At 41.7% G+C, this 19,849-nt stretch overlaps 1 protein-coding gene across 1 annotated transcript in view; it reads left to right on the top strand.

Annotated features, from left to right (window-relative positions):
• Positions 1-19,849, top strand: part of SLX9 (SLX9 ribosome biogenesis factor) — a 308,491-nt gene that overhangs the window by 214,157 nt on the left and 74,485 nt on the right. Inside the window, exon 4 of the mRNA XM_077448410.1 lies at positions 16,508-16,670. Within this exon, the coding sequence (XP_077304536.1) occupies positions 16,508-16,670 (163 nt within the window). The remainder of the gene's footprint in view (positions 1-16,507; positions 16,671-19,849) is intronic.

Here is a 19,849-nt window from a genome sequence, read left to right as displayed (position 1 = left end):
GACCCGGTCTCGGCCTTATCAGTATTGTTTCAATGTCCGCTTGCTTCACATTCTTTGGTCTGAAGCTCTATACAGGGGGTAACGCAGCTTAATCCACCGGTTAGAGCTCCTCTGAACCATTGGGATTTGAATTTAGTTCTGTCGGCATTACAGAAACAGCCTTTTGAGCTGATACGACATATTCCCTTGGTCCTTTTTTGACAAGGAAGCTAATTTTTCTGAGAGCCCTTTCACACTGATAAATTCTTCCTGCAATTTTATCTTGCAGAAAAAAACACGAGAAAAATGTTTACCTTTAAAATTCTATGGGACTCTTCACACCACTACATTACAGGTGTGGTGCATTTTGAAAAGTCCTGCGTGCTGCATCTTTGGTGCGGTTTTGAAAACCACACCAAAAACACAGCTTCCCATTGATATGAATCGAAATTGCAGTAAAAATGCACAGCAATTGCGTTTTTGGTGCATTTTTGAGTCACATGTCCATTTTTTCCACAGATGCAGGCAACCCAAAAATGCACAGGAATCGCATCTGAAACACAGCAAAATTGTGGATTACCATGATTTCTCTACAGAGCAGTGTGAAAGGGCCTTTAATAGCCCAGGTTTATAACAGTTTTTTTAGCATGCTCAGTATGGCTTTCCGCTAAATGATGCTACAGAATTTGATAATCTGTTATTCTCTTTGAATGTTTTGAATAATTGCTGTTTTATTCCATTAATGGCCATTTCTGGAGTTTGCATGTAATCCCTGTGCCTGCGTGGGTTTCCTTCAGTGCTCCGGTTTCCTCCCACACTCCAAAGATATGCTGGTAGGTTAATTGGCTTCTGTCTAAATTGGCCCTAGTATACGAATGTGAGTTAGGGACTTTCGATTGTAAGCTCTGTGAGGGTAGGGACCGATGTGAATGTACAATCTATATGTAAAGCACTGCGTAAATTGACAGCGCTATATAAGTAGGACACCTAGCAGGTGTGCTCCAATTTTTAGTATGCAAAAATGCAATTTTATTGCATTGGCAATAATATAGTTATATTGCAGCCAGTTAAGTTCATTTTTTTCCTCAATGTACACGCAGCACCCCATATTGACAGAAAAATACAGAATTTACCTTTTTTGCAGATTTATTAAAAAAGAAAAACTGAAATATCACGTGGTCCTAAGTATTCAGACCCTTTTCTCCGTATTTAGTGGAAGCACCCCTTTGATCTAGTACAGCCATGAATCTTTTTGGGAAAGATGCAACAAGTTTTTCACACCTGGATTTGGGGATCCTCTGCCAATTCCTCCTTGCAGATCCTCTCCAGCTGTGTCAGATTAGATGGTAAACATAGGTGGACAGCCATTTTTAGGTTTCTCCAGAGATGCTCTATTGGGTTTAAGTCAGGGCTCTGGCTGGGCTGTTCAAGAACAGTCACGGAGTTGTTGTGAAGCCACTCCTTCATTATTTTAGCTGTGTGCTTCTTGTTAGAAGGTCAACCTTCAGCCCAGTCGGAGGTCCTGAGCACTCTGGAGTAGGTTTTCGTCCGGGATATCCCTGTACTTGGCCACATTCATCTTTCCCTCGATTGCAACTAGGGGTGCAACGGATCAAAAAACTCACGGATCGGATCGTTCCTCAGATCAGAGTCACGAATCGGATAATTTTTCGGATCAGCAAATAATAATTTAATTTGCAAAAACCTGTGAAAATTCCACCACCACATAGTCCCCACTGTAATATCCACAATCTCCCTGAGTATATTGGAATATTGGCTGAGCATAGCTGAGTATGGCTGGGCACAGCTGGGTATGGCAGAGTATTGGCAGACAGGGTATTGCTAGAGTATCGCTAGAGTATTGGGGTATTGCTAGAGTATTGGGGTACTGCAGAGTATGGAGGGATGGCTGCTTCCATCTCAGGATCTCTCCCCTCCACTGAACAGGTTAGTACAGAGAGGGGAGAGAGGAATCGGCGTTATGACATGACGCCGGTTTGTTTACAAGTGATCGCTCCGTCGGAGCGATTAGTGTAATCAGCCTGGGTGTAGTAAGATGACCGCCACTTCGGAGCTAGGCCGAAGTCGCAGCCTTTCCTAAGGCCGAGACCGTGGAGCGCGGCATGTGCTGATCCGAGCGGGTTGACCCGTTCGGATCACGGATCGGTGACGATCCGTTGCACCCCTAATTGCAACCAGTCGTCCTGTCCCTGCAGCTGAAAAACACCCCACAGCATGATGCTTCCACCACCATGCTTTACTGTTGGGACTGTATTGGACAGGTGATGAGAAGTACCTGGTTTTCTCCACACATACCGCTTAGAATTAAGGCCAAAAAGTTCCATCTTGGTCTCATCAGACCAAAGAATCTTATTTCTCAGCATCTTGGAGTCCTTCAGGTGTTTTGTAAGCAAACTCCATGCAGGCTTTCATGTGTCTTGCACTGAGGAGAGGTTTCTGTCTGGCCACTCTGCCATAAAGCCCGACTGGTGGAGGGCTGCATTGGTGGTTGACTTTCTACAACTTTCTCCCTTTCTGCATCTCTGGAGCTCAGCCACAGTGATCTTTGAGTTCTTCTATACTTCTCTCACCAAGGCTCTTCTCCCCCCGATAGCTTAGTTTGGCCAGGCGGCCAGCTCTAGGAAGGGTTCTGGTGGTCCCAAACGTCTTCCATTTAAGGATTATGGAGGCCACACTGCTCTTAGGAACCTTAAGTGCAGCAGAAATTTTTTTGTAACCTTATTCAGATCTGTGCCTTGCCACAATTCTGTCTCTGAGCTCTTCAGGCAGTTCCTTTTGACCTTGTGATTCTCATTTGCTCTGACATGCACTGTGAGCTGTAAGGTCTTATATAGACAGGTGTGTGGCTTTCCTAATCAAGTCCAATCAGTATAATCAAACACAGCTGGACTCAAATGAAAGTGTAGAACCATCTCAAGGATGATCAGAAGAAATGGACAGCACCTGAGTTAAAGAGGAAGTAAACCCTAATGAGTTTACTTCCTCTTTCATTCCCTGCAAAGGCAAAGCAAAATGGACTACTATGCATCGCATAGTAGTCCATTATGTGTCACTTACCTGACACAGGAGCCAGCGAAGTCACTGCTGTCCCCTGTAGTCCGGCGCATCCATCTTCTCGGTGGGTCTTCGCTGCTCCGCCGCTGTCATTCGGCGAAGCCACGATGACGTCACTCCCGCGCATGCGCACGGGAGCCGCCACAAGCGGCATATTCGCCGTTGACTGTTTCGCGCTCAGTGCGCCTGCTCGCCGCTGTCTATGGCGCATGCGCCGTAGACAGCGGTGCCTGTCTTTTGGTAAATATCTCCTAAACCGTGTAGGTTTAGGACATATTTCTTGGACCAACAGGTAAGCCTTAATCTAGGCTTACCTGTAGGTCAAAGTGTGTTTGTAAGGGTTTACAACCACTTTAAATAGGAGTGTCACAGCATAGGGTCTGAATACTTAGGACCATGTGATATTTCAGTTTTTCTTTCTTAATAAATCTGAAAAAATGTCAACAATTTTGTGTTTTTCTGTCAATATGGGGTGCTGTGTGTACATTAATGAGGAAAAAAATTAACTTAAATGATTTTAGCAAATGTCTGCAATATAACAGAGTGAAACATTTAAGGGGGTCTGAATACTTTCCATCCCCACTGTAGAGCCAAAGATCCTACTGAGCTGCAGAAAGGTTTTAATTTTTAGAATTTTGCTTGTTTTAAAGTTGCCCGGTCCAGCATCAGAGACCACGTTAAGCATACACATAAAATGAAATCATGGAAGCGAGCCATGGCAGCTGTTTTAACACACATTGATGGGATGGATGATTTACTGTGTGTCAGCACCATGTTTCTATTACACCTCAACATCTGTCTTCAATTGCTCTTAGTGCCTGGCTTTCCTCCACTTCATTTCAAGCTGACCATTCTCCAAATAAACCATATAAAAAAAATTTGTTTTTGGTTTTTAAGAGCAGTTAACCACTGCGTAAGCTCAATGTTGGTTTCAACGGTGCTTTATGTAAAGGATCGGTAAAACATGGGACCAGATATGAATCCAGTGTTCTATTTCTTTAAAAAGAAGCTGGACCCACTCCAAATGTTTCCCAATTTTTATTTATGAATGTGTGCACAGAGAAAGCATTTTCTTGTTTCTTTGTGGAAATGGGGTGAAGGAAAGTACACAGGAGACATTTGAACCATGTCTTTATCAAACTCCGTTTTGCACAGCTGGAGATATGACAACATTGCTTACGCAAAACCTAAGGTCAAAGAGGCTATCCTGTACTTGGGTGCCATGTGTCGGTGCCTAACGCATTTTGATATTCATTTAACAACTTCAACAACTCCAGTGCATAAAACCTGTGTACGACCAGGAGGCCAAGTAAAGTGGAGCACCGGTATATAAAGTGTCTACGCCAAAATATTTATCATGCCTTGAAGGGCACAGAAATCGAGGATAGGTATATCTTTACTTCTATAGCACCGTTTTATAAAGATACGCTGTTGTCTGTCAGTTCAAATATTGTGCCCCATAAAAAAATTACAATTGCCGCCAATTTATTCTACAGGGCCTCTGCTTTCAGGAAATAATTGGGGGGGGGGGCGGGGTCAAATAATTTTCAGATGCACAATTCAGATTTTAACCACTCGAGGACAGCTTCCTGCACATATACGTCGGCAGAATGGCACGGCTGGGCACAAGCACGTACCTGTATGTTGCTCTTTAAGTGCCCAGCCATGGGTCGGGAGCGGGCTCCCGACCCCGTCCCGAGCTCTGTGCCCGTGGGACCAGCGGACCCGATCGCTTGAGTATTGTCCGTCAAAGTAACAGTGCTGAAAAAAAAAAAAAACTTTAAGACAGGGCCTCTTTTTTAGATGTGGTGTTTACAAGTTAAAAACTGTTTTTTTTTTTTTGCTAAAAAATTACTTGGAACCCCCAAACTTTATACATTTTTTTCTAACATCCTAGAGAATAAAATGGCAGTCGTTGCAATACTTTCTGTCACACCGTATTTGCGGAGCGGTCTTACAAGGACACTTAAAAAATAAAACAGTAAAGTTACCCCATTGTTTTTATATTGTGAAAGATAACTTTACGAGTAAATTGATACCCAACATGTCATGCTTCAAAACTGCGACCGCTAGTGGAATGGCGACAAACTTTTACCCTTAAAAATCTCCATAGGCAACATTTAATAACCACTTAAGGACCGCCTCACGCCGATGTACGTCGGCAGAATGGCACGGCTGGGCACAAGCACGTACCTGTATGTTGCTTTTTAAGTGCCCAGCGCACTCCCGACCCGGTCCTGTGCTCCGTGACCGTGGCACCAGCAGACCCGATCGCCGCTGGTGTCCCGCGATCGGGTCACAGAGCTGAAGAACGAGGAGAGGTCTGTGTAAACAAACCTCTCCCCGTGCCTCCTACTGAGCCTGTCACTGATCGTCTGTTCCTTGTTATAGGGAAAGACGATCAGTGATGTCAGACACCAAGCGACGCCCCCCTACAGTTAAAAAAAAAAAAAAAAACACACAAACTTAACACCTCCCCCCCCCTTAGTGGTTAACTCCTTCACTGCCAGTGTCATTTACACAGTAATCAGTGCATTTAAATAGCACCAATTGCGGTATAAATGACAATGGTCCCAAAAATGTGTCAAAAATGTCCGATGTGTCCACCATAATGTTGCAGTCACAATGAAAATCGCTGATCACTGCCATTACTAGTAAAAAAAAAAAAAATAATAAAAATGCTATAAAACTATCCCCTATTTTGTAAATCCTATAACTTTTGCGCAAACCAATAATCTCTAAGTGCGTTTTTTTTTTTTTTTTACCAAAAATATGTAGAAGAATACGTATCGGCCTAAACTGAGGAAAAAAATGTTTTTTTTATATATTTTATTATAGCAAAAAGTAAAAAATATTGAATTTTTTTTTTCAAAATTGATGCTCTATTTTTGTTTATAGCGCAAAAAATAAAAACCGCAGAGGTGATCAAATACCACCAAAAGAAAGCTCTATTTGTGGGAAAAAAAGGACACCAATTTTGTTTGGGAGCCACGTCGCACGACCGCCCAATTGTCAGTTAAAACGACGCAGTGCCGAATTGCAAAAAGGGGCCTGGTCCTTTAGCTGCAAATTGGTCCAGGGCTTAAGTGGTTAATATGTATACAACAAATTAAAAAATGCCCCTGTATAAAAGTGTTAAAGCTGCTTGCATTTAAAAAGTAAATGGAAATATACTCACCAGCGACTTTATTAGGTACATCCGTTCAATTGCTTGGTAACACAAATTGCTAATCAGCCAATCACAAGGCAGCAGCAAATCCAATGCATTTAGGCATCTAGATGTGGTAAAGACGACTTATTGAAGTTCAAACCGAGCATCAGAATGGGAAGAAATGAGATTTAAGTGACTTTTTACGTGGCATGGTTGTTGGTGCCAGACGGGCTGGTCTGAGTATTTCAAAAACTGATAATCTACTGGGATTTTCACGCACAACCATCTCTAGGGTTTACAGAGAATGGTCCAAAAAAGAGAAAATATCCAGTAAACAACAGTTTTGTGGACAAAAGGGCCTTGTTGTTGTCAGAGGAGAATGGGCAGACTGGTTCGAGATGATAAAAAGGCAACAGTAACTCAAATAACCACTCGTTGCAACCAAGATATGCAGAATACCATCTCTGAGCGCACTACATGTTGAACCTTGGAGCAGATGGACTACAGCAGCAGAAGACCCCACTGGGTGGCACTCCTGTAAACTAAGAAGCTGAGGCTATATGTTGCACAGGCTTCACCAAAATTGGACAATAGAAGATTGGAGAAACATTGCCTGGTCTGATGAGTCTTGATTTCAGCTGCGACATTCAGACCCCTTTCACAGCACACCACCCTTTTGCGTCTTACCGCTGGATTTGCTGCGCACTTCGGCCCGCTAGCGGGGCGCTTTTACCCCCCGCTAGCGGCCACGAACGGGTTAAAACCGTCGGCAATACGCCGCAATAGCGGCGTTTTGCTGGCGGCATTACAGCGCCGGCATTGATTTCAATGAGGAGCGGTAAACACACCTTCCAAAGAAGCTGCTGGCAGGACTTTTTTCTGACGTCCTGCCAGCGCACCACTGTCACACTACACACAATGGTGCAGCTTCTTTAGGGCGGATTGCAGGCGCTATTTCTAACGCTATAGCGCCTGCAAAACGCCCTGGTGTGAAAGGGGTGTCAGATGGTAGGGTCAGAATTTGGTGTAAACAAAATGAAAACATGGATCCATCCTGCCTTGTATCAACTGTTCAGGCTGGTGGTGGTGTAATGGTGTGGGGGATACATTATTGGCACACTTTGAGCCCCTTCATACCTATTGAGCATCGTTTAAACGCCACGGCCTACCTTAGTATTGTTGCCGACCATGTCCATCCCTTTATGACTACAGTGTACCCATCTTCTGATGGCTTCTTCCAACAGGATAATGTACCATGTCACAAAGCTCAAGTTATCTCAAACTGGTTTCTTGAACATGACAATGAGGTCACTGTACTCCAATGGCCTCCACATTCATCAGATCTCAATCCAATAGAGCACCTTTGGGATGTGTTGGAACGGGAGATTTGCATCATGGATGTGCTGCTGACAAATCTGCAGCAACAGAGTGATTCTATCATGTCAATATGGACCAGAATCTCTGAGGAATGTTTCCAACACCTTGTTGAATCTATGCCACAAATAATGAAGGCAATTCTGAACGAAAAAGGGGGTCCAACCCAATACTAGCAGGGTGTACCTAATAAAGTGGCCGGTGAGTGTATATTGATGTCTTATTGCAAAACTGCTTTTTATTAGTGCCCTTTATATCTGCCTAGAATTCAGCGTTAAATATTTGTATAAGTACATCAGGCAGATGAATTAGATATTCATGCTGACTGTCCTGTACACACGTAAACCCCTGTGACTGCACCTTATCTCACACGTGTCAGACAGATCTGAACCATTACGATGCAATAAAATTTCACTTGTAACAAAACCTATCCTTTCCAATTTAGTTTACATATGATGTGTTAAAAAAATATCCTTTAGAGCAGAAGTGCTCAAATTATTTATATCTAGGCTGTTAATGTTAGTCTATATTTATTTTCCTGGAATATTAAAGGAGAATATAGCATGTAAAATTGTTACACAAGCCTTTCTAATTTAGGATTGGCTCACACCGGAACAACCATTCATTTCAGTGGACTGCCAAATGCATGTCATGACTTTTACTCATCACAGCACACCAAACCGCATGGTACGGCCATTATAGGGTGTAATGGCACCTGCGCACATCTAGCAAGGCCAATGCGTTCCTGTGCAGTGCAGGAAACGTGCACAAAAACACACTTTCTGGTGTGAACAGGCCCCTCGTGTTATTACAATTTACATTTTCACTTTATTCTGTAGCTGCTGTAATTTTCTAAAATCCTTTAAAAAAGATTGTTGATGCAATATGGAAACCCAAAGACATCCTGTAAGCTGTACAGAATGTCCCCAGCAATGTCATTTCCTATGTGTGATTGTCTTACTGATTTCCTCACACATCTGCACAATGATACACATTTTAAGCATCCCCTGCAATAGCATTTTTTGTGAGAGACACCCTAAGGGCTCATTACTTCTAAAATGATCCCAATCCTCTTTCCTCTTCAGTACACGACGTGTGCAACGAGTGGTTATAATGAACCCCATTCCTATTTAGGAATTGGCCTGGTAAGGAATTTGTGAAACTGTTTTTTTTCTTCATGGGTAGGAATCTCCAACAAACTTTGATAAATAGTTTGCAAAGACACACAAATAGTCCTATTATGGGTACATATACGTGCATTTTGCATCTATGGCATATTAACACTCAGGACTGTATTTATTAGCCCCTGGTAGAAGATTGTGTGGTGCCCCCTAAATCATAGTTGAGCAACTTTTCACAGAGACGCTATCTGACGAACACCCAAAAGGGATTTTGGCTTTTCTTCCTACTTGGCAGCACCTCTCAGGTTAATGCTATGTTGCTTGAGTGGAGCTATGAAGAGCCACAGGGATGCCCTATTGTTGAAGGAATGTTGTGAAATAATTCTATCCAAATTTTTGAGATGAGAAAGAGGAAGCACAAAATAGGTAGGCTAAGGACACTTCCCTGGGGCATCCCAAGTTGACATGGACTATGAAGAAAACAAATACACAAATAATCCGCTAAACCCATAAGTGTTTTTATCACGCTACTTTTACTTTATTTTGGCTTTTAAAAATAACCAGTGAAACTATATAGATGTTAAACCATTTTCCATACTGTGGGAATTCCAGCACTTCTCTCCTACTTGTAAAGATCATAAATTTTTTTGCTAAAAAATTACTAAATTCCCAAACATTATATATATATATATATATATATATATATATATATATATATATATATATATATATATATATATATATATATATATATATATGTTTTAGCAGAGACCCTACAGAATAAAACTTTGTTGCATGGTATTTGAGCAGCAGTTTTTCAAAAATGTTTTTTTTTGGGGAAAAAAAACAGTAAAGCTAGCAAAATGTTTTTGTATAATGTGACAGATGTTGTTACATCAAGTACATAGATGACTCACATGTTATGCCTTTAAATTGCGCACACTTTTGGAATGGTGCTTGACTTCGGTGCTTAAAAATCTCCATAGGCGACGCTTTAAACATTTTTACAGGTTACCTGTTTAGAGTTAGAGGAGGTCTTGGGCTAGAATTATTGCTCTCGCTCTAACGTTTGTGGTGATAGCCTCTTTAAAGATAAGCCAATAAGGAGGGAGTTACAGTAGCTGAGGTGGGAGATGACCATGGAGTGGATTACAAACTTTGTGGTGCCATTGGTTAGGAAGGCCCATATCTTAGAGATGTTGCAGAGGTTGAGGCCCAAGCTTTGGACAGCAATTGGATGTGGGGCTGAAAGGATAGTTCAGAGTCCAGGAATACACCTAGGACCTTGGTGGGGGGGGGGGTTTATAGTGGTGGTGGGGAGTTGATAGTTGAGCCATTGATTTTGACAGGGAAATCAGGGGAAGAGGCACTTGGGGGAGGAAATATCATGAGCTCGGTTTTGGATAGGCTTATTTTGAGGACATGTGACATCCAGGCTGATATGTCTGTTAGTAAGTTGGTGATGCGTGAGGGGACTGATGGAGTTAGCGGGGGGGGGGGGGGTAGAGCGATAGATTTGGGTGTCATCCGTGTAGAAATGGTATTGAAAGCCATGGGAGGTAGAGGCAATCAAATCCAAAAACAGAACCTTGGGATAAAGGAGGAGGAAGTAGAGTTAGACCAAAAGAGTGGATTTTTTTGAGGGGGAGGTGGTGTTTCAGAGGCAGCAGAGAGGTCAGTAGTTAGTAGGTAATTTGTGAGTTTAACCACTTCAGTTCCGGACCAATAAACACCTTAAGGACCAGAGGTCTTTTTGCAATTTCGCACTGCGCTGCTTTAACTGGTAATTGCGCGGTCATGCAATATTGCACCCAAACGAAATTTGCGTCCTTTTCTTCCCACAAATAGAGCTTTCTTTTGATGGTATTTGATTGCCTCTGCGATTTTTTTTTTTTGCGATATAAATGAAAAAAGAGCGAAAATTTTGAAAAAAAAAGATATTTTCTTCTTTTTGTTATAAGAAAAATCGAATAAACTAAATTTTAGTCATACATTGAGGGCAAAATTTATTCAGCCACATGTCTTTAGTAAAAAAAATGTCAATAAGCGTATATTTTTTGGTTTGCGCAAAAGTTATAGCGTCTACAAACTAGAGTACATTTTCTGAAATTTACACAGCTTTTAATTTATGACTGCCGATCTCATTTCTTGAGGTGCTAAAATGGCAGGGCAGTACAAATCCCCCCCAAATGACCCCATTTTGGAAAGTAGACACCCCAAGGAAATTGCTGATGGGTATGTTGAGCCCATTGAATATTTATTTTTTTTGTCCTAAGGGATTGAATAATGACAAAAAAAAAATAAAAAAATTTTTTTACAAAAAGTTGTCACTAAATGATATATTGCTCACACATGCCATGGTTATATGTGAAATGACACCCCAAAATACATTCTGCTGCTTCTCCCGAGTACGGGGATACCACATGTGTGGGACTTTTTGGGAGTCTAGTCGCGCACGGCACCCCGAAAACCAATCACCACCTTCAGGATTTCTAAGGGTGCAAATTTTTGATTTAACTCCTCACTACCTATCACAGTTTCGAAGGCCATAAAATGCCAAAATAGCACAAAACCCCCCCAAATGACCCCATTTTGGAAAGTAGACACCCCAAGCTATTTACTGAGAGGCATGTTGAGTCCATGGAATATTTTATATTTTGCCAAAAGTTGCGGGAATATTACAAACTTTTTTTTTTTTGCACAAAGTTGTCACTAAATGATATATTGCTCACACATGCTATGGGCAGAAGTCAAATTACACCCCAAAATAAATTCTGCTGCTTCTCCCGAGTACGGGGATACCACATGTGGGGGACTTTTTGGGAGCCTAGTTAACTAGCTACCTAGCGACACTAGCGACACTGATGCAGCGTTCAGAAAAATTATCGCTTAGTGACACTGGCAAAAGGGGGTGAAAGGGTTAACTAGCGGAAATCAGGGGGTTAAAACCATTATTGGGTAGTATATCGGGGTACCTAGCGCTATAAAAACCTGGCGGTGAACCTAAAAAAATAACTAGCTACCTAGCGACTGTAGCGACACTAATGCAGCGATCAGAAAAACGATCGCTTAGTGACACTGGCAAAAGGGGGTGAAAGGGTTAACTAGCGGCAATCAGGGGGTTAAAAACATTATTGGGTAGTATATCGGGGTACCTAGCGATATAAAAACCTGGCGGTGAACCTAAAAAAATAACTAGCTACCTAGCGACACATGCAGCGATCAGAAAAATGATCGCTTAGTGACACTGGCAAAAGGGGGTGAAAGGGTTAACTAGCGGCAATCAGGGGGTTAAAAACATTATTGGGTAGTATATCGGGGTACCTAGCGCTATAAAAACCTGGCGGTGAACCTAAAAAAATAACTAGCTACCTAGCGACTGTAGCGACACTAATGCAGCGATCAGAAAAACGATCGCTTAGTGACACTGGCAAAAGGGGGTGAAAGGGTTAACTAGCGGCAATCAGGGGGTTAAAAACATTATTGGGTAGTATATCGGGGTACCTAGCGATATAAAAACCTGGCGGTGAACCTAAAAAAATAACTAGCTACCTAGCGACACTAGCGACACATGCAGCGATCAGAAAAATGATCGCTTAGTGACACTGGCAAAAGGGGGTGAAAGGGTTAACTCTAGGGGCAATCAGGGGGTTAAATCTTTATTGGGGGGTGATAGGGGGCTACCCTGGACCTAACACTAACTGTCCTGACAGTTTTTACTGTCACAACTGACACTGAATGCATTGATCAGTAAAGAAATGATCAATGCAATCAGTGACACTGTGACTAGGGGGGGCGGGGGGGCGGGGGGGGATCGGGGGGGGTTTGTGTGCCTGTGTGTACCTACATGTCAGTGTAGTGTTCGTGCAGACTTACTTTTACTCTTCTCCTCGTAGTCCGGTCAAAAAGACCGCCCCGAGGAGAATGACATCACTTCCTCCTTCCTGTGTAAACAATACACAGGGGAGGAAGCTTCTCATTGGCCAGGAGCGATCCAGAGGGGGTGGCCGAAAACGAACGGCCATCCCCTCATCACGGAGCGCTCCTGGACCGAATCGGACCGCCGTATCCAGCGGGAGGGGGTCCGATGGGACCCCCCACCCGCTGGAAGGCAATCACGTAGATGTACGTGATTCTGCCTGCCTGTGCCATTGTGCTGACGTACAATGGCAATACGGCGGTCCTGAAGTGGTTAAGGAGAGCAGTGTCTGTGGAGTGTTGAGGGTGAAATCCGTACTGAAGGCGATCAATATGTTTGTTATTCAAATGGTCACTCGGTCGGTTGTAGACCAAGTTGTCGTTCAAGGAGTTTGGATGAGAAGGGGAGTAAGGAGATGGGGCGTAGGTTGTGAAGATTGGTGGGATCCAGTGAGGCCTTTTTAAGGATGAGGGTGACTAGTGCATGTTTTAGAGAGTTTGGGAAAATGCCGGAAGAGAGGGAGAGGTTGAAGATTTGAGTTAGAGAGTGTAGAATAGAGTCAGAGGGTGAGCATAGCATTTGCGAGGGAGCAGAATCCAGGGGGCAGATGGTTAGAAAATTAGGAATCTTGGGGAAAAAAATATTGAATTATGAGAAATAAAAGCTTGCAAAAGTTTAATAACTAATTTAACACAAATAAAAAATAATAATTGCATGCCTATGAGATTATATATATATATATATATATATATATATATATATATATATATATATATATATATATATATATATATATATATATATATATATATATATATATATATATATATATATATATATATATATTAGGGATGCACCGAAATTTAGGCCACCGAAACATATCGGCGAAAATGCCCTTTTCGGCAATTGTGTGCCCAAGCGGATAATGGGGCCGAAAATGGGGTGTGGCCTGGGTGGGGGCGGGGCTCCACCCCTGGTGCCGCCCATCATGAAAAGCTATATCATGCTATAGTGCAGGAGAACCGTCTCCGCCGCCTGTTTGATCACAGTGCTGGGAACATAACAGCTTTCATTTCAATAGCTGTGTGTTCCCGGCCGCACACCGTCACATACAGCCCCTCCCCCTTGTCCGGGCACTTTGATAGACAGATCACCCGCAGGATTGGATGGATGATGTGTCTATCAAAGTGCCTGGACAAGGGGGAGGTGCTGTATGTGACGACGCGTGGCCGGGAACACACAGCTATTGAAATGAAAGCTGTGATGTTCCCAGCGCTGGGATCAAACAGGCGACGGAGGTGGCTCTCCTCTCTTCCCTTCACAGGCTAGCTGCAATGGGGGACACTGGCTGCAATGGGGGACACTCTGGCGAGGCTGCATTTATCTCTTGTATCATGTGTGCAGTTTTTGACCATCTTCTGTACCACGTCCTCTGTCTCTGACCATCTTCTGTACCACGTCCTCTGTCTCTGACCATCTCCTGTACCATGTCGTCTGTCTGACCATCTCCTGTACCATGTCGTCTGTCTCTGACCATCTCCTGTACCATGTCGTCTGTCTGACCATCTCCTGTACCATGTCGTCTGTCTCTGACCATCTCCTGTACCATGTCGTCTGTCTCTGACCATCTCCTGTACCATGTCGTCTGTCTCTGACCATCTCCTGTACCATGTCGTCTGTCTCTGACCATCTCCTGTACCATGTCGTCTGTCTCTGACCATCTCCTGTACCATGTCGTCTGTCTCTGACCATCTCCTGTACCATGTCGTCTGTCTCTGACCATCTCCTGTACCATGTCGTCTGTCTCTGACCATCTCCTGTACCATGTCGTCTGTCTCTGACCATCTCCTGTACCATGTCGTCTGTCTCTGACCATCTCCTGTACCATGTCGTCTGTCTCTGACCATCTCCTGTACCATGTCGTCTGTCTCTGTCCATCTCCTGTACCATGTCGTCTGTCTCTGACCATCTCCTGTACCATGTCCCCAGTCTCTGACCATCTCCTGTACCATGTCCCCAGTCTCTGACCATCTCCTGTACCATGTCCCCAGTCTCTGACCATCTCCTGTACCATGTCCCCAGTCTCTGACCATCTCCTGTATAAAAATATTTTTTTTTTAAATATGTTTTGGTTTCGGATATATATATATATATATATATATATATATATATATATATATATAATGTATGCCCTGGCAGAATTTATGGGTTCAGAGAATATGAATGATAAAACAAAAACATTTCTTTCACTCATGGTTAATGTTTGGCTGAAGCCATTTATTATCAATCAACTGTGTTTAATCAGTCATTTGGCTAGTTTCTGTTGTGATTATGATTTAAAAAGAGTAAACACAGTTGATTGATAATAAATGGCTTCAGCCAAATGCTGACCATGAACTAAATAAACGTTTTTTTTTTGTTATCATTCATATTCTCTGAAAAATGACCAAGAAATCATAAATTCTGCCAGGGTGTGTGAACTTATGAGCCCAAATGTGTATTGTGTGTGTGTGTGTGTGTGTGTGTGTGTGTGTATGTGTGTGTGTGTGTATGTATGTATATATAATATAAAATGTGTTTGAGTAAAGTGTGTTTTCTTGAGAATATTTTTGTTCAACCGAAAGGTTTTATGCCATTCATGCCCAGGGCGTTTTTCCCTATTAAGCACTGTGCTACTTTAACTGGCAATTGTGCAGTCATGCAACACTTTACGCAAATTAAATATATATTATTTTATTCCACACAAATAGAGCTTTTTGTTGTCACCACTAGGTTTTTATGTTTTTTTATATAAATGGGGGGAAAAAAGATTTTCTAGTTACTGCTATAAAACATATCCTATAAAAAAAAAAAAATCGAATTTCATCATAAATTTTAGGACAAAATGTATTCTGCTATGTCTTTTGGTGGAAAAAAACAAACAAAAAACCCCCCAATAAGTGGTATATTGGTTTCTGCAACTACAAACTATGGTATATATACTGGAATTTATGCAGGTATAGATGCTATACTGTAATGGTGGTGATCACTGACATAGTGGGACTGTGATAGAGTGGTAGGCAATCTGGCGCTAACAGACACTGGTTGGGAGGGTCACTAACCGACACTGACATCCCTAGTGACACTGATACAGTGATCAGTATTAATACTCTACTGATGACACTAGCTGGAAAGGGGTTAACTGTGTGCCTAACACTGTGTAAGGTATGCTGCTTTCACTTTCTGATCTGGCTGCTTTTTCTCCCTGCTTTTTAGAAAAAAAAACTGTGAGATCGCTGTTCCCTGTACACAGAATTCTGTGTGTGATTGGTCACAGCCGATCAACAGGTTTCATTCAAACTCAATGGGTGAAATCCTCTGCCAAGCTCATGCTTTTTTTTAACTCAGGCCACTTTCACATGGAGGAGCTTTACAGGCGTTTTAGCGCTAAAAACAAAGCGCCTGTAAAGCGCTTCTTCTGTCACTCCAGCGTGAAAGCACTCAGACTTTCACACTGGAGCAGTGCGCTTGCAGGATGCTAGAAAAAGACATGCAAGCAGTATCTTTGGGAAGGTGGAGAAGCGGTGTGTACACTGCTCCCCCACCACCCCTGCTCATTGAAATGAATAGGCAGCAATAAGCGCTTCGGCAGCAGTGCTAGCGGGGGTTAAAATCACCCCGCTAGCGCCGAAAAGCACCGCTAAAATTACGGTAAAGCGCTGCTAAAACTAGCGGTGCTCTACAGTTGATACTCTCCCCGCCCCCAGCGTGAAAGTAACCTTTTTTTACACTTAAAAACTGCTAGAAATTGGTTGATATTGCTAATAATTGATGTGTGTATGAACTATTTAGCGTCTGTGATTTGAAAAAAAGAATAACATTAATCAATGTATTATTCTCATATTTTAGAAATTGAGGCATTGAAACTGGCTCAGCAAGCTAAAAAGGCTCAGGCCAAGAGAAAAGCTACGCCTGTAGTTGGAGATATGCAGCCACTGGTGGATGCCCTGCCAGAGCTCTCTGAGCTCACTACACCTCGTAAGCCCCGAGCACCAAGGAAGCAGCCAAAAGAGTAAGTACCAAGGAATAAAATGCTTCTTAGTTAATCATAGCCATAGCTTTTACAAGAGATATTACAGTTACTAATAACGTACATGTAAAACATTCTTTAAAATCTCCTATAGGCTTTAAAATATAAATGACATTGCAAGTAATTTAAAGTCGTTTTCAGTACTTTCAATTTGCCAAGGTCCTAGATTAGGCACTGCTGTCCCCGTCTGCACTGCAGAAGTTTGGAAGCTAGAAAATCCTTTGACTTCTATGGCGCTGTCTAATTAAAAATCTATAGACCAGGGCAGATCCTGGAGGCATTACTGTCGCAGCAGTAGGGACGAATGGGTTTTTACAGTAATTTATGTTGAAGGATGTCATGAAGGTATACTATACACGAAGGGAGGTAAACTAAACCAGAGAATGGCACCAACAATGTTTTTTGGTTGCAAAAGGAGGTAATGGAAGGCATTTAAAGTATTAGCTCATGAGCACTTTAGGCTTTTACCCCTTTCAGTGCCAGGTCTGTACCCAAAAATAGCAATATAATGAACATTTGTGCAATTTTTGTGGGGCCCAAAAAATCGGAAGCACTTTTTTTTTTATTCTACGGGTCATATGCTTTCAGAAAATGTCTCGTTTGAGGGGTCTTTTCAAATTCTGAAAGCTGTAAGTGAAAAATGGTAACCTCCGGCTTTTTACAGTAAATTGTTTTTATTTACAGTTTTGTGTACCCTTTGTTTTCACCAATTCACAAAAAGGTGCATTTTAAAACGTATAAATATTTGTTATTTTTTAATTCAATACAGTTTTAACTTCTATATTTGCTAAGAATTTAGCAGGAATTTTGTACATTTTGCCATGTATGGATCCACTATTAATGATTTTATTGTTTTCTTAGCTAAAATTTTGTTTTGATAAACATTTGCGCAAATACTCCAGGGCCTAAAAAAAATCAGTAGCACTTTTTTTTTTGATTCCAGAGGTCATATGCGTTCAGAAATTTTTGGGTACGTTCGATTTTCACCATTTTGCAAATGGGCAAAATAAATAAAATAATATTTTGTTATTTATTAACTCAACACAGGATAAGCTTTTATATTTAGCAGGAATTTTATAAAATGATGTGTTTTTATCTGCTAATAATGGTTTTAGTGTATTTTTTAGCGGGAATATTGTTTTGATAAACATTTGCGCAAATACCGCGTGGCCAGAGAAATCAGTAGCACCAGGTCCTGCTTTCAGGAAATATATGGTTTGGGGGGGGGGGAGGTCTTTCACAAATTCTGAAAGCTGTAAGGGAAAAATGAAAACCTTCAGATTTTTTGAGAAGTTTGGATATTTACATTTTTGCATATGTTCAACTTTCACCATTTTGCAAAAAGGTGCAATATAAAAATGTATTTTTTGTATTATTTATTAACTCCCTGCAGGTTAAGATTTTATATTTAGGAGGGATTTAGCAGGAATTTTGTAAAATTAGCTGTGTTTTTTTTGTGCTAATAATGTTTTTTGTGAATATTTTGGTTTGATAAACATTTGTACAAATACCGCAGGGTGTCCAAAGCACGTTTTTTTTTTTTTTTTTTTTTTTTTTTATATTCAAGAGGTCATATGCTTTCAGAAAATATATGGTTTTGGGGTCTTTCACAAATTATGAAAGCTGTAAGGGGAAAAATGAAAACCTTCATATTTTTTGAGAATTTTGGATATCTACGTTTTTGCGTACGATTTTCACCAAAAAGGTGCAATGTAATAAAAGACCATCCAGGGTCAGGTTACAGATATAATTGTTATATTTACCCTGTGACAATTCTAACCTTGATACGATTGAAGTAACATCTACTATGTTTAGTTTTTCTGCCGTTTAGTTACAACATTTTTAGCTCAGTATCTAAAAAGTGAATCTGTGTTTAAAGGGTTTGTTACCCCCATCATGTACTTTATATAATCCACTCTGCCTTATGATATGTCCTCCTGTGTGTGTTTTATAGGAAAAAAAAAGCCGTATATACCTTGTCTATGAGCGCTGATCAGTGGTCACGTGATGCGCCACATCTCTCTTCTCCTCGTCTCACAGACGCAGCAGGAGGGGCTGAGATTCCCCCCTGACGTCAGTCTGGAGGGGAGGAGGGGTGAGCCAACGAATTACGTGACTGCTGATCAGTGCTCACAGATTAGGTATATACGGCTTTTTTTTTTTTTTTTTTTTTTTATATACAACACACACACACACACACACACACACACACACACACACACACACACACACACACACACACACACACACACACACACACACACACACACACACACACACACACTGTTATTACAGCAGCAGCAGGGGTGGAGCCTAACACAGTAGCCGACACGCAGCGAGGGGGAAGAGGACACAGAAGCAGAGAGGAAAGACAGCAGGGCTGCAGATGATAGAGGCACACAAACTGACCACAGTGTCAGGGCTCAGCAGCCATGATTACCGTGGTCAGTTTACAGAGTGGAGGGAAACTGGTGGGATCTGCCAGGTTTTTTAGGTGTTACAGGCAGCCAAATGACACAGGACAAGCACTGTCATATAACATGCTTCAAAGGAGCAGGATCCAACTTTTTTTAATTGGTTTTTTTTTGGGGGGGGGGGGGGGTTTAACATCCTCTTTAAATCTGTAGTAAATCTATAATGTAAAGCAACTAGCACATACATTCTGGTACCAAATATATATAAAAAACACAAAATAAGTGCAGCACTAAACCTTTCTTTATTAATGAGTCACAATTATAATAATTCTAAACACAATATAACACGTGCAGATTGAAATTAATTATAAATGGTGGCAATAATCTGTGACACATTACAGTGTGCAAATATATTCCATGTACACCAAAACAATGTCAATCAACCATACACTTAACAATCTGTGACCTATCTCTGTGTGTATAAAAAATCACTGTGATAGTCCCAATAGAAAGATCTGTGTATCCTGAAGATATCCGCCTAGCAAGACTAGGGTCGTCTGTTTGAATCCCAAATACAAGCACTACCTGCATAAAGTTTGCATGTTCTCCCTGTACCTGCTGGGTACCTTTCCTCCGGGCACTCCGGTTTCCTCCCACACTCCAAAGATATACTGGCAGGTTAATTGGCTCTAAATTGGCCCTACTGAGAATGTTAGTTGGATACCTTAGAATGTAATTTCCTTGAGG

This window comes from Lithobates pipiens, unplaced genomic scaffold (genome assembly GCF_037356315.1).
Source record: "Lithobates pipiens isolate NorthernLeopardFrog02 unplaced genomic scaffold, aLitPip1_a1.2 Scaffold_22, whole genome shotgun sequence".
Taxonomy (NCBI): domain Eukaryota; kingdom Metazoa; phylum Chordata; class Amphibia; order Anura; family Ranidae; genus Lithobates; species Lithobates pipiens.
This window is presented reverse-complemented; position numbering and strand designations above follow the sequence as displayed.